The following is a 14,179-nucleotide window of genomic DNA, read 5'->3' as shown; positions in this document are numbered from 1 at the left end:
CACTGTTTTTCTTGAATAAAGAGCTTGCAGGATGAAGATGCTTCTCAAAGTGAGCGGGATAGAATCAAGTGGGCGTTTTTCGAATGTGATCGTGTTGTTTTCCTTCGTCGCGCTTCCTCTTGGACGAACGCGCTATTTCATGGGTTGGACTAACTTGGAAGGCACGACTGTAAATGCTTGGAGCGGTGAGGAGAAGGGGAACAAAGCCTACGACCTAACTTGCTATATCATGTGAGAGCTCGATGAATGAATATGGCGAGGACCCCCACAAATCTCAAACAAGATTTACCATTGTCAAAGATGAGTAAATCCGGAGACGTTTGGAGTAACGGGCGCTGGCGCGTATGAACGGCTCTGGGACCAGAAAAGACATTTAGCTCGTACGCATAAAGACAAAGTGCTAAAGTAGTCGCAGTGGCAGATACTCATGCGTAAAATACTATCATGTCAAGTAGCAGATATTGCAAAGAAAGGTACGATTGGATGATGATAAAGGAAAAAAATATGGTAAATTGATTTGAACCGAGATTCCTAGTAATAAGCACAGGCGATGTGCAGTTAACAAGCACCAGATGGCCCGTCCAAATGTAACAGAAACTGAATGGAGAGTTTTTGCCTGGGCAGTACAATAGCCAGGGACGGAAAATAAAAGGGAAAGTTGAGAGTCAAAACTTGATGCAATTACGAGAATCAGCTGGTCAGTGAGCCTTCGAGCCCAGTACTATTTGTGAGAGATACCGGGCCGAAACGCTCGTAAACTGCCATCTCTAGTGCAGCCCCCTATGACCTGCCGGCATAGCAGAACTCATCGGCTGCGGCACGGCTCTGTTTTGGGGTGGGTTTTTGTTTCGATTGTTTCGGTTCCTGCGTCTGCCTGGGGCTCCTCTGTTATTAGGAACTCCGTTTGCTCCATGACTTGCGCTGCCAGGTCTGACCACGATATCGGGAATGGTCTCTCCCAAGCCATCCTCACGGTTGCCATATCCGCAGAAACGAGTATCAGCATATTCGTGGTACTGACAGGTAGGGTTGACGAAGAAACGCCTGCCCCTCATCCAAGCTACTCGCCCATCCCGAACACCCATGACAAAATCCAGTGCGAATTTGGGAATCTCGCCAAAAAGGACAATATATCTGACAGAATCGACAAGCTTCTGCAGCACCGCATACGCAGGCCATTTTGCAGCTAGCTTCCTGATAGGCGTGTTTTCTTCAAAGTGATTGTAGATGTATCGAAGTTCCTGAACCCCCAGGGCCATTGGGTCGAAAGCCAGATCAGCAGCAAATCGATTCATGATCTCATGCCTGATCTCCCCCACGTCAAGTTTCTCTGCCAGGAAATACACTCGCAGCAGATTCAACGAGGGAGTGGGAAAGCGAGGGATGGTGCCCAAGAAGCCGCGACAGAGATACTCCAGGACGTATCTCATGATTTCTGGGTAACCATTCTCAAATTCAATGAAAATAACCCCCTTATCAATATAACCTTTGAAAACCGAAGAGTAGTGGCTCAATAGTTTCATTGGCACGCGAAATTCGGAGTAGTTGACGCCTGAACCGACAATAATTTTGAGAGTCGGCCCATTGAGGAGTCTGAAGGGGTAATGTCAGCTGCATTTCTTCTTTGGAATTGAAAAGGACCTACTCCTGGTGCTTGCGATCAGACAAAGGTGCCATCTTCGGAGCTACCTGGTTCCTCGAGGAATGAGATGAGCCTTTTGAAGTGATGAGAATAAGACCCCTCGCTTTTTCGATGGCGAAGGAAAAGTGAAGAAGGCAGATGACAGAGCGAGGAAAAGGAAGAGTGGACAAGATCAGCCTCTTGAGAAAAAGTGATGTGTAATATTTGAAATAAACAATGGAAAGCGTCTTAAATCAAACGTTGGTCATTTGTGAATGAGTTTCGCCACGACTCTGATTGAGATCAAAGTGCAGTACTTCTGATTTGATACACAACTGGTATTACTTTGGTTGCACCCGGTGGCTGAATCAATGATCTAAATGCCCATCTGCATTATTTGTCAGAAGAGGATCCTGGCTGGATAAGCTTCGCTGCAAAGGCATAGCTTTGACATAGATGGACTCCTGCCTAGATTTGGTCAGATATCGTGAATGGCCTATGAGGTGTCGCAGAAAAGAAAGTTTCTCGCCGTTTTGATGAAAGCTTTCTCTTCGACATGAGAAGATGCAGTCTCATAATGTTCCCGTATTTCGCTGAAATCACAAAGGTGTGCGCGAAGAGAAACTCTTAACGAAATGTAATGAATGAAAATATAGATTTGCATTGAATTCCATAGAAAACAGGGCTGAAAGATTCACATTCTGATTCGAGCGACTGCAGAAAACACAGCTTGGAAAAAATCGCAGACAAGAGGGCGTGAGAGAGCCCCTCCGTTGGACCTTGTAAACAGGTAGAAGCAGATTCAGATGACTTGAGCATTGTAATTTTGAGATAGCATGGTCTTGCACTGAGGAAATTGAAAAGTCATGCACAAAAAGAAACATAACGTAGAATGACGAATGTAGGGAGAAAAGCGGGTATATGAACAGAGGCTGTTCCAGTATCATGCACTGCATTGAGACAACTAATACTCATATAAAAAGATAGATTACAATGTAAATTGGTAGAACAAAGAAAAAGAGAATGCCCAACGACACAAAAGCAGAGGATGGTGATAGAGAAGAGGTTCAGGAACGTGAAGTTGATGACATCGGCAAGCTCCAGGCGGACTGGGATGGAGTGGTCCGAGCTCCCGCCATGTTCAGGGTTCACCACAAGTCCAGAACAACAATCACTACAACAATCTTATTAAGATTTTCTTTTCAATTCTCCTGGGTGATTTCTGAGCTGAACGCCTAATGGAAAACGCTTCTGGTCTCTCCGAGGCCCAAGCCGTGCTGCTGGCGGCACATCTGGCTTCTGAATCCGAAGTGACCTCATTTTGGGCTTTAGCAAACTCACATTCCCAGTTTCTTCCCAAGGAGCTGTTATTGCGATTACTTTTAACATATCTTCCGGAAAGCACGAGCCCATCTAATTTCTGCTGGCTTATACAGCGTCTCGTCACGGAAGAAGTTGATTCCAGCTCTGAGGGCTCTTTCGATGCCACGCCCGTCAAAGGATTGACCGAGAGCCAGTCGCGAAAACGAGTCCAACGCCTCCAGCTTCTTCCACTTGCTTGTCCGTCATACGCCTTAGATGATTCGGTAGATCTCATAACTCGATTTCTGATATGTCGTATTCATCGAATTGACTCCGAGACCGGTCTCCTCGCGCAAGTGCCGCAACTCCTCGAACCATTTCTACACCATTCGGACGAATTACGATGCTGGTTTATTTCACGCGTCCTACCCCTACTACGACTCAGTTACGAATACTATCCAGAATCTTATACGGTATTCTCTCTCTCCGAATTTGAGAAGTTATCCGGAGAAACTGCGGTCCATAATCTCTTGTCTAAATGCGGCGAGACTGGGGCCCACGAGAACATAGGGAGGGACCTGAGAAACTTAGTAGGCCCTTGGATGTATGGGAGTGGAAAGAATAAGCGGCGGAAGCTGAATGCTGAGCATCACGAGGACAAGAACAATGGTCGTCCTTATGAACCTTTGAATGACGCAGACGGTGCTGAGTGGAAATTTGTCTTTGAATGGCTCCTGTCAACGGCGAGGACGACATTCAGCCTCGCTGTCGACGCAGTTCAAGGCTGGGATGGGCCCGGAGATGTCGACTGCGGTGGCTACAATGAAGGTCTGGGCTATCTGGATGAAAGTGTTCAACAATCTCTAGAACTGCAGTATGCGCAAACCGCGCTAGCATCAGTTTACGCCACTGATGAAGCTTCGCCCGCAGCTTTGGAAGGAGCCTATCATATTTTAGTCCGAATAACGGAGCTCATGCAGCTGGATGTGCCTCCGGAAGTATTTTCGCCTCATAGCAGTCTTTCAAGATTCGGGGATTTGGCGGGGAGCATCAGAGACTGGTCTACCATGTTACTGCTGCAGAATGCCTTACTCCAGCCTAAGAACCCTCTGACAACTCCAGAAAAGAACTCAATCAAGTTCATGGAGGCCGTGCTGTCTTCTGCAAATATACTCACAAAGCTTGGCGAGACTCTCTCCTTGCGAGCAATTGCGGAGCTGATCCTTTCAAAGAGCAAAGATCAGCAAAAGAAAAAGCTCCAGAAAGTTTTACATAATCTTTCAGCTGGGCCAAAAAGAGACGAGGGAGAATGGGCTCAGATTGTTCAGGACCTCCGCTGGCTATGGGGTTGGGGCACAGAGGACGCGTCTCAGGCTGGGTATCCTGGTCAAGGAGTATTTGGAAATGTCGAGATCAATTTCCTAGAAAGAGAGATCTTGAAGCTTCTTATATCAAAGAATTGTAAGCCATGTCATCTCTCTTCTAAATCGTGATCCTCAACATGTTTTGCTAATGCTTTACTCAAGGTAATGAGCTTGTTGTAAAAGCATACATCACGGATTCTGCGCAAAGGTTGACAAAGGATGAAGTCGAGAAAGTCATACTTGACAGTGTCTTAAATGCGTACGACAATGCTAGCAATGGAAATCGCACGCGCGGCGGGATTAAAAAGGCTTCTGACATGTTCGTATACCGCAAACCCCTCTTCTCCCTTTTACAACTGAGCTGATTTGTCTTCAGAATTCGCGCCTTTCAGGGCTATTTCCCCAGTTCCAGTGGTTTCCGCCATGCGAATGCCCTAATCGCTGCTACCCATTCATTGTCATTCTATTCTCTCACCCTACAACACGGCGTTCCATTTCAGCCAGTGGCTATCCGAGTCCAACAAGACCCTCTGACACTGATTAATAAAGTGTTGGATCAAAACCCAAAAAGCTATACGAATTTAGATGATCTCCTTGAGATTAGTCGCAATTTCGTGGCCGCAGGCATAATCAAAGATGGCAATACAATAGCCGACTCGGCCCCTTCAGGTCATTCTACCAAGCAGCAGACCCACAATGTGGAAAGGCGTGTAATCGGAATGGCCATTGAAGCTGCTCTTACGGAAGATGATTTTGAGACGGCATACTCTTACGTCATAACTCGTCTCAATCCGTTCTCGCGGCCTGCAGCTGGTACCACCGGGGACAAAGAGATTAACGAGAGCGATAGCATTTCGTGGCGAGCTGCTTTCCAGGCGGGACGGTATAGGCCGGGTCGGTCAAGTGCTGGCCCTGAAGAACTTCGCAATCTCGAGCAACGAATGGAACTGCTCTCGCAGGCACTCATGCTGGCTCCGCCAGCTGCGCTTTCCGAAATCCTCGGCGTCTGGCGCCGCTGTGAAGAAGAGCTCACCATGCTCCTAGCGCAAGAAAGCGAGGAAGAAACTCGTTGGGATGACCGCGGCGACGGCAAAGTACCCGGTGGGTTCATAGAGTCTTCCGGTGTCACGCGCACGAATAGAACCACCGCTGCCACTCGCCGCATCAACGACGAAGCACCAATGGGATTATTCGACGTTGCAAAGGGTGCTGCTGCAGCCCTGAGTCGGTCGGCCTTTCCACTCCGCGGTGCCGGTGCCGGTGCCATGGCCGCGGCCTCCACCGCAACACCTCGCGAGTCTTCTCATTCCAGAGATCTCAGTGCAAGCATGATCAGCAATGCCGACAGCGATTCGGTAAGCTTAGCCGGCAGCGAGCGCGAGAAGAGGATCCGAAAGAGAGATGTGGTCAGCAACATGGTTACTGGCGGACTGGCATCAGGAATCGGCTGGGTTTTGGGTACGTGTGCCTTGTTGACTTCATTCATTTCGCAGGATGCTGACTACTTTACTTTTCGCAGGCGCCACGCCCGTAAATCCGCAAGAACAGCATCATAGTCCTGAAAAGGAATAGACTCCGAGAAAACCATTATACCTGGCTCCTTGCTGTCGCCTACTCCTTCATCACACTTCTCCTTGTCTCATCCTGCCCAACTCACCCAGGGCCAATTTTCGTCTATGCAACTGAGATAGTTGCTCTTCTCATCTGCTTCACCTGTCACACGGAGCAGCAAAATAGCCTCCCACTACATTATTCCTTGCATCTCAACCATGTCTCCTGAAACCAAGGACACACATACTTCCCCCATTTATCCCGCCAAAAAGGTTACTCGCATCAAACGTATTATTATCACTTTGATTTTTTAACTCTCATGATACCACCAAAATTCTTTCTTTTCATCCTTGATGTCCTCAAATATATATATAGCGAGCTATCCCATTCACCCCTAATTCTACATGTAGTTACGCATAGCTTTATCTATCATCACTCAGCTTCTCCAGTATATTAAGGATTTTTAACTAGCATCTATTCACGCTACTCATGTGCGCTTGTATGTAGGCTCGTGATAGTCAAACCAGCATATATGATATACCATCCCAGTTCTCTACCCAAGTGACCATTTCACTTTCTACCAAAGGACGTTTCATAACTGGCACATAGCATCATACGAAAACAAATAGTACTGCTAGGCATGTTCTTTCTGTTATACTCGCTTCTATAATCTAAGTTTTTTTTTCCCTTTTGTTTTTTTTTTTCAACTATTTCTAATTTATTCATTTTGGAGGTCCAAGATCCACCATAATGCACAACAATCAAAAACCAAATACCCACGAGTCCATTGTTCACAAGATGATGACTATTACAAGAAGTATACATGTTGGAAGTCTTGTTTTTCAGGAAAGAGAAAAAATAAATAGATAATTAAAAATAAAAAAAAAAGGGGACTAGAATTAAAAATTAAAGGGGGAAAAAAGGAAAAAGAACGAAAGAACAACCAAAAGACAAGGAACGAACGAATGGAAAAATACAAATTAAAAGTAAACATAAAGATCAATCAAAAAGAAGGGCGGAAATAAATAAATATATATAAAAAAAAGAAACAAAAAAAACATGCAACAGCGGGGATTCGCTGGTCGTCACCGACCCAACTACTAGTCCGCCGATCTGAGGCTTATGTATGGCAGAGCGGACGGGATGCCCAGTTCTCCTCAGTCTATGGTCGCATGTACTAGAACTATGCGTATTTTTGTATATATCCTGCCGAAAATCAAGTAGCTTTAGGTCGTCTGGTGCGAGGTGCAAGCAACATCACCACCACTTCCTCTTCCTCCGAGGGGCACCAGCGCCACACAGCAGGCCGCGCTCTGTCTTCCCAAACACCACCAACTACAACTACTACAATTTTTACAACGCCAAAAAAAGAAAAGAAAAATAAAATAAAATAAAATAAAGTAATGAATAAATAAAAAGATAAATCTCCATAGACAACACAGCCATGTTATTGACAAACAATCTAGTCAAATCGAATGTATTATAATAATGAACGTATTAGCATTTATCTAATTGCACGGACAATGTAAAGTAAAAGTAAAAAGTTACAGTACCAGCCAGAGGGCTGGATCGACGAGAAATAGGTCTAATAATTGGATGCGCCTGGGTATCAATGCAATGTTATACGGGCGAAGAAACAGAGTGTTGTATGTGCACGTTGTAGATAATATAAGATATGAGAAGCAAGAGGGATGTCATTGCGTAAAGACGGGGAAATTAGATGATGAGGGAAAAAGGCATCCGTAGATGGAGTAGTGGAGCACGAAAATTTTCGAGTAAAATCTTAACATGAAGAAGTGAACAGTTCTTGGAATGCAAGAAAATGGCAGAAATAAAAAGAGAACTGTGAACCGTCTCGTTCTTCAGCAGATTGATTCCCAGACTAACGGCGGGAAGCATAGATGTTGCTCTCGTCTCTAGGAGTTCCTGGCCAGCCCAATCCTCTCCGGATGAGACTAGTGGATGCTCGTCTCGCGCCGTGAGCCTTTTCGGTCTCATCTAGGTAATTGATACCAAGAGCTGATGCTCCACTCTGTGCTCTTCTTGCTGGAGGTTCGTTCGAGGAAGCTCGCCGAAGAGTCCGGCGAACAAGAGGGACTCCTTCTGTGGTATTCAGTGTCTTCTTCCAATCACCCATAATGGGAACATAAGTATCGACAAAGCTGCGGGTACGAGGCGGTGCTTTTTGAGGGTTACTGTCAAGGATCCGAGTGAGCTCGGCAATGTCTTCTTTTTGTTGCCGCTGTTGCACTTGCAGGCGGGATAGAGATTGCTTTCGGGGCGCTGAGAAAGCGCGCCCAGGGATCACGGACCGCGAGCTGTGTTTCCGTAATGGTGGCTGCTCATGCTGATATATGTCACCGGAATTGTCTTCAATCGCCGCCACCACCTGATTGATAGAATTTGGAATGACATCCAGAGTATTCTACAAATTAGGATTGCTGTCAGCCTGTGCAAATGTCAGAATCGGCAGGCAGAATGCGGCTACCATGTGAATAATGATGACCGGTAGTTGGACCATCAATAGCTTCCTGTATTTTACGTTAGCCAGATATCCTCTTGCCCATGTATAACAAGAAACCCACGAGAATTTGGAGCGAGCAAGGACATTTAGAAAATACCGAACCTCAAAGTAGCGACCTATGCAAGTTGAATCATGAGTAGACGTGGGCGAGAGTGACGCAAGCAAACGCATACTCACCGGATTTCACAGTGGAATGCCCTCTAGGTACTTCAAGCTCGCACGTTCGCAGCTCGTTGGTCAGAGGTGCTACGCCTTTCCAACCTTTTTTGATCGTTCCTCGAGCAGCTATCTCCTTTTCAGTGAAGTCCGATGCCCGCAGATGATGCACGGTCTTATCAAGCGTGCTAGCCGGAGTCTTCAGAAAGGCATCCGTTAGTCTGAAAACTATTAAAGATGTACTCGCGACTCCCCTTCATTTGACTCACATTTTTATAAAATGAAATATTTCTCTGCAGCTCAATGTCGAGTTTTTTGATCCATTTATGGGTCCGATTAACGATGTGCACGTCCACGAAAATACTCGTGCCACTGATCCAGACCTGACGATGTAAAGCTGCTGTGAGTTGTATCTTCTCAGAGGGATGTGATCGACGAGCAATGGTTTCGTCAGAGGCACTAAGGGGACTTGGAAGTGCGATTAGGGTCTTCTCTGCTATTGTCCATCCAAGTAAGCAACACTGGGGGTTTTAATAAAAAAGCGCAACTCGGTTGAGCATACTACGTTACTTACGATCAAAAACTGACAACAAGCCTACATCAATAGACTTGCGAACAAAATACTGTCTTTCCGCATCCTTTATCAACATTGTCGCGCATAGTATATACCGAATGCGCGCGTGACGGGACACAAATGGCGCGGGACCAACATCTAGCGGCAGATTAATACGAAACGGGAGGTTGAACTTGGATGGTGCAAGCATCCAAAACACCTCCTGCCTTGGCGCCAGCTCAGGCGCCGCGAGCACGAGACTTGGTGGCGGATGTTCCAAGTCAACAAGCTCGTTGGCTAGAGTCAGAAAGATTGATCGCCTACCATTCGAGACTTCCTCCACGCCAAGAAGATCGATTGCAACTCTTGAGACCGCCATGCCTGTTCCTCTATGGCCTCGACTCTCTGAACCTCCATCTATGACAATATAAACCTTACCCTGGATGTTCCCCCCGCCCATATATAGGGTTGCTGGAATCCGTATATCAAGCTCCACTCTCGGGTGGCGATACTGTGGAAACTCCAGAAGCTCACTGTATTGCGTGAGTCTTGTGAATGTCCTCGGGGTTTCACTGTACGACCTTCTTGGTTGAGAAATGTAATTGAAACTATAGGCCTCAGCACCTTTAGGCCCGCTCTGAAAGGGTTTCGACGCGACTTGTCCCGTACTCGAAGCAGGCGCCGGTATTATTGCAGGACGAAATGGCGTATTCGCAACGCTGTCCCGTCTGGACAGTCTATTCGAAGATCGGCGGGGAGGTATGCTAGCCAATGGTAAACTCAAGACGCTGCTACTGCTTCTGTTGAGTGTACGATCGAGCAAGGAAGGACGAGCGTCCGATTTTGGATTAAGTTCTGGATAAACACGGGCCTGTTCGGCTGGCAGAATATTGGATGCGCCCAATTGGACTTCACCTGGGATGACTTGGAGGCCGGAGAGTGCTTCTGCAAGATTTGGTTCCGTATCCTCTCGAATGTCTGAGAGGGGTCGCCCAGAGGGCAGCCGTGAATGGGCAGTAGCTGGTCGTAAAGTATCAAGACTACTTCGCAGATTCTCACGTCGATTCGAGCTGGAGCGAAGGTGGTCTAGCGAATGTCGCCGGTTTTGGGTCTGAAAAGTCTCTGGTGAGAGATTCTGTCAGCTCCTGCAGCTCCCTACACATTCCAAGTCTCTATGTATGTCCATCACGCATCAAACTATCTGAATTCATGGAAGACCAGCGCGTACCAGCTGGCCCTTGGCTCAGGCTTCTTCGCGCGGGGTCGGTAAGACCCAGAGTAGGGTCCAAAATCCGGTCCAAATTGGCTTCAAATTCTAGAGGATGATCTCGAAGCTAGTGCAGCAATAGTACCGCCGTTAGCCTACTACACAGCATATTTTAAAGCGGGGGAGGTTCACAGGAAACATAGAAGACAGTGTGAAGGGTGTATCTCCACCCATGATTTGTGCACTTGAAGTACCAGAACAACTCGGCGGAGCTGCTGTTACACTCAGTTCTGCTACTTTTCTCCATTTTGTTTTCAAAAGAAGCCAATGGCGTTTAGGATGGGTTGAGAAGGTAAGAGGTGGCTTCCTGAGACGGCAAGAAGAAACCAGGAGTTTGTTATAATTCTGGGCCTCAGATAACGACAGTTTCCCTTAGTAACAGGTACTCTATTGTACTTAAGAAATCCATATGGAGCCCTTTTTGAACACCTGAGGTCTTTGCGACTGAGGGAGATTGCAGTTGAACCACGTCGCGAACGTAGTTGTTGGCGTTGATCTGAAGCTATTTGACTAATCCTTTTGCGTAGCCAACACACGAAATCATCCAGCTGGGGCACCTGAGTGCCGCATCACAGCCCTTTTAGGATTGCTTAAGCTTCATGCTGCCAAAATACATGCTCGTACAATGGTTCCTCTTTCTACGAGGCTTTCACTGGATTACTCATTGTTAAGTTGCTTGTAACCTGGTTGTCAGACCAAGCATTGCTTCAGATGATCTAATCTTATCATTATCAGATCGATCTTAACCACTTTAAGTTGAACAGTTCCAACCATCGTTGAACCAGCATGGCCCCGAGATAACTTGGAGTACGGAGAATGCACGACAGCATCATGATCAGGCTGTCCGTGTAACATCAAGTTGGAACATGGGCTTTCTCATCCTGACAATTCAGGGTCCACTTCCATTCAACCAACGAAATCTGGACGATGAGACGGACCGTTCCGGTCGCGGCGATCGCGCCTTATGGGGAAAGGAGGCCGGTCAGTCTCCCAAGCGGGCCAAGCGGACTTTTTCTCATCTTAGAGGATGCCTCATGGCCTTCACATGGACTTCGGGTATACTCCGTAATGGCTTCCTGCAGGTGTTAGACGTGCAGCATCGAGATTCAAGGCCCAAACTAGGAATATGGAACAAGGGTAGTGTGGCGATGGATGGCCTTATCTCGGACAATTAGGTTACCACAAATAACACAGGGCCAATGAATTCAAAAAGGCTGCTTCTGCATGAGATGACAGGGAAGAAGACGCCAACCGAGAGTCATCAACTGGGATTCACAAAACAATAAAGTATAATTTACAGCCCTTAGATAATTGCTATTTTTCCCTACGCGATCTGTGATCCTTTTTCTGCTGTTTCAAGCTCCAGGCGCTAGCTCCGACCAATTGACGCCCCGTGCAACCAATGGTAGTAGTGGCTGAGAAAAAAAATTTCAGCCATAAAGGCCCATGCTGGCGCAGGAAGCATCCCTGACAGATGTTGACAAGGGCGACATCGGTCCGATAGATGAACAGGGACGGATTCTTTAGGGGATCGACTCTATGAGCCAATTCATTTGGCAGCTGTCAAGGCTCATCGTCCCCGCAATGGCTTCGGCAGTGGACCAGATGAAACAAGCCGACGAGGGCAACCACGTGGTGGATCTGCTCTACCTTGTCTGCCAGAGGCTGCCATGGCAAGAATCGGCAGGAAAAGCCTACCTTAGTCCAGCTCGTCCGGATTGTTAAATCTAACAATTGATCCGTCTCCTTTTACCATGAGACAATTTCCTCGAGGAGTGCTGCAACTAACTTGGTCAGAGTCTATAGATGTTTCACACTATGATGCAATCGATCATGGTGCTCTCGATACATCAATACTATAGTAGCACGCAGGTATAAACATTTTTGGAAAATATTTTGACTTTGTAATCGTCATCGCCAATGATGGTCATAGCTCAAAAGTTACTAAGGGGCCTAAGAGCTCAATCGAGCATTCTCTTTTCTGACGTTTCGTCGCACTACTCTGTTAGGAGACCCAGCCTTACTGGGATTCTCGGAAGAACTCTCCTCGGAAGAACCCGTACCATGTCCGACCAACTAACTCGACCAGGGCTGAGACTATCGTTCATCAAGGGCAAAGCATCAAGGTGGAGCTACGTTGCTCTACTTCTCTATGATTTTCCTGCTCTGGTACGGTAAGGAGAGTCCATAGAGTCACCGCAAGTTCTGACGAGTAAGTAGATATCATCACAAGATCAACCTTAGCCTAGCCCGTTCCTCTGACCACGAACGAAGATGACTGGAGTATTATTTTTTCTGGGCAAGATTTGCCCCAATCGTTTCACCCTGCATTGATGTTGTGCATCTAGTCTCATGTGAGCAGCCAACCAATGCTCGAGCTATCTTTCAGATTTGGAAGAAGAGGGAAAATAGCCTATACGTAAGTTACTTTTTGCAGGAGTCGTGATGATGATGTTATCAAGCAAGCTTTGACGCAGGATGTCAGTCGAAATAAAGTCATTTCGGAAGTTAATTTCGGCCACGCCGTGGCTGAGGAAAGGATACAGTAAGATCGGTTTTTCGGTGGAGACAAAAAATCCCTTTGTGGTTGAAGTGATGACACCCTCCTTGTCTGCCGCGTGGCCGAAGCCCGAGCCAAGACAGAGCTCAAAAAATGCAAAAGAGGTTAGACTGGAAAAGCTTGAGCGCTCCTGGGCTCCTTAGCCGAGGGTTTAGGATGGACGTGAGGGATTATTAAGCCGTACCCTGTACCTCTCATGCACTTTCGTCATTGCATCACTCGGGCGATGGCGCGCGGTAAATTGCGTACCTTCAAGTACAGCATACTCTGATCTCATCCTTCCCGTCTCATACCTTCCTCACCCAAGCAGGTTTCATCATTCTCAGTGAGCTTCGGCTGGAAATGCACTTTCCGTCCGACGTCTACTCGGTTACCGGCGGTGGAAGTTTTCGAGAAAAAAGAGAAAAAGGGGAACAGGAAAAACTTTTCCTCGTGCCGCACGCGGGGTACGCCGATGACAAGCTCAAAAGCCGAGGAAGGACAAGGGAACGGTTGCAATGCGAAGTGACGGAAGCTCCGAAAATTGTATTGACACTGTCACAATGCATCCTCTTTGGGCATCGCATCACCTGCATAATCCCAGTCTTTACGGCTTCTGCCTTTTCTTTTCTTTTCCTTTTTTTTTTAATTCCTGAAGTTTCATATAACTCCAAAGTTCTCTGCATGCATGATGGAGACCAGGTTTATTTTGGATTGTTGGTTTGGACTTATTCGTTTCTTATTTTTTTTTTTTTTTTTTGGTTCCCGCGACGATTATTGCAAAGCGGGAGGGCATTCCCAAATTGTGAACGCCCAAAGCCGACCAAGAGGATTTGCTGGTTTCACGATCTCTTCAGCAAGCACTCTCGCGATGGCATTCCTCTTTTCTTCCTTGTTTTGGCCTTGTCAAACTAGTGCGAGCAGAGATCTTTTTTCCTTCCGGACACGCATCCTCGATACTCTGTTTTCTCTCCAGGTATCGAGCAAAAGTCTGTGTACCTCTTCACAAGAGGTTGCCTAAAGGGGAATTTTTAAAAGTGCCGGAACAGTAAAGAGGTAAGCGTGGAAGCATCCGGCCACTATATTCGACGACGTTTGGGAGAGGCACAGCAACAGGTATTGAACCAATCAGGGTAGGGCTAGGATGCAGAAATGGCCTTTTCTCGGAGCTAATTTACAACCACCTTTCTCCCTTGCTCTTTTTGATGCATTTCGGCCACGCTGCTTGCCACGCCCCACAAATCGATCGAAATTTCTCCCGCTTCTTCCTTCCACCTTCCCCCCTGGTCGCAAAAGCGCGCC

General features: G+C 46.9%; 5 protein-coding genes across 5 annotated transcripts; 2 read left to right on the top strand and 3 right to left on the bottom strand.

The window, feature by feature from the left end:
• Window positions 1-519: 519 nt before the first annotated feature.
• L228DRAFT_261375 (hypothetical protein) lies at window positions 520-1,923 on the bottom strand. The gene is made up of 2 exons (XM_018334329.1): window positions 1,646-1,923; window positions 520-1,593 (listed from the first exon to the last, which is right to left on the bottom strand). Exons 1-2 carry the CDS (start codon window positions 1,675-1,677, stop codon window positions 768-770), a joined length of 858 nt encoding a protein of 285 aa, XP_018187719.1. The 5' UTR covers window positions 1,678-1,923; the 3' UTR covers window positions 520-767.
• A 52-nt stretch (window positions 1,924-1,975) lies between these two features.
• Window positions 1,976-2,664, bottom strand: L228DRAFT_147672 (hypothetical protein). The gene has a single exon (XM_018329246.1). It carries the CDS (start codon window positions 2,575-2,577, stop codon window positions 2,221-2,223), a length of 357 nt encoding a protein of 118 aa, XP_018187718.1. The 5' UTR covers window positions 2,578-2,664; the 3' UTR covers window positions 1,976-2,220.
• Window positions 2,665-2,801: 137 nt separating this feature from the next.
• L228DRAFT_261374 (secretory pathway Sec39) lies at window positions 2,802-6,287 on the top strand. Its single transcript, XM_018334328.1, has 4 exons — window positions 2,802-4,384; window positions 4,450-4,606; window positions 4,664-5,745; window positions 5,807-6,287. Exons 1-4 carry the CDS (start codon window positions 2,860-2,862, stop codon window positions 5,857-5,859), a joined length of 2,817 nt encoding a protein of 938 aa, XP_018187717.1. The 5' UTR covers window positions 2,802-2,859; the 3' UTR covers window positions 5,860-6,287.
• A 1,065-nt stretch (window positions 6,288-7,352) lies between these two features.
• Window positions 7,353-9,450, bottom strand: L228DRAFT_261373 (hypothetical protein; the record flags this gene model as incomplete). The annotated part of the gene is made up of 6 exons (XM_018334327.1): window positions 7,353-8,263; window positions 8,327-8,369; window positions 8,424-8,478; window positions 8,540-8,717; window positions 8,788-9,014; window positions 9,093-9,450. The coding sequence occupies 6 exons, from the start codon at window positions 9,448-9,450 to the stop codon at window positions 7,721-7,723; spliced, it is 1,404 nt and encodes a 467-aa protein (XP_018187716.1). The 3' UTR covers window positions 7,353-7,720.
• Window positions 9,451-10,510: 1,060 nt separating this feature from the next.
• On the top strand, window positions 10,511-11,641 carry L228DRAFT_261372 (hypothetical protein; the record flags this gene model as incomplete). The annotated part of the gene is made up of 2 exons (XM_018334326.1): window positions 10,511-10,630; window positions 11,103-11,641. The coding sequence occupies 2 exons, from the start codon at window positions 10,511-10,513 to the stop codon at window positions 11,511-11,513; spliced, it is 531 nt and encodes a 176-aa protein (XP_018187715.1). The 3' UTR covers window positions 11,514-11,641.
• Between the last annotated feature and the right edge of the window lie 2,538 nt (window positions 11,642-14,179).

The sequence above is a fragment of the Xylona heveae genome (genome assembly GCF_001619985.1).
Source record: "Xylona heveae TC161 unplaced genomic scaffold L228scaffold_6, whole genome shotgun sequence".
In the NCBI taxonomy this organism is placed as follows: domain Eukaryota; kingdom Fungi; phylum Ascomycota; class Xylonomycetes; order Xylonales; family Xylonaceae; genus Xylona; species Xylona heveae.
This window is presented reverse-complemented; position numbering and strand designations above follow the sequence as displayed.

Excerpts from the sequence above, each read along its gene's own strand:
- L228DRAFT_261375 (XM_018334329.1), bottom strand. The coding sequence starts at position 1,677 with ATGGCACCTTTGTCTGATCGCAAGCACCAGGA. Across the intron at positions 1,594-1,645 it reads TCTGATCGCAAGCACCAGGA|ACTCCTCAATGGGCCGACTC; the intron begins GTAGGTCCTTTT and ends TTACCCCTTCAG.
- L228DRAFT_147672 (XM_018329246.1), bottom strand. The coding sequence starts at position 2,577 with ATGCAGTGCATGATACTGGAACAGCCTCTGTTCATATACCCGCTTTTC.
- L228DRAFT_261374 (XM_018334328.1), top strand. The coding sequence starts at position 2,860 with ATGGAAAACGCTTCTGGTCTCTCCGAGGCCCAAGCCGTGCTGCTGGCG. Across the intron at positions 4,385-4,449 it reads GCTTCTTATATCAAAGAATT|GTAATGAGCTTGTTGTAAAA; the intron begins GTAAGCCATGTC and ends GCTTTACTCAAG. Across the intron at positions 5,746-5,806 it reads AGGAATCGGCTGGGTTTTGG|GCGCCACGCCCGTAAATCCG; the intron begins GTACGTGTGCCT and ends TACTTTTCGCAG.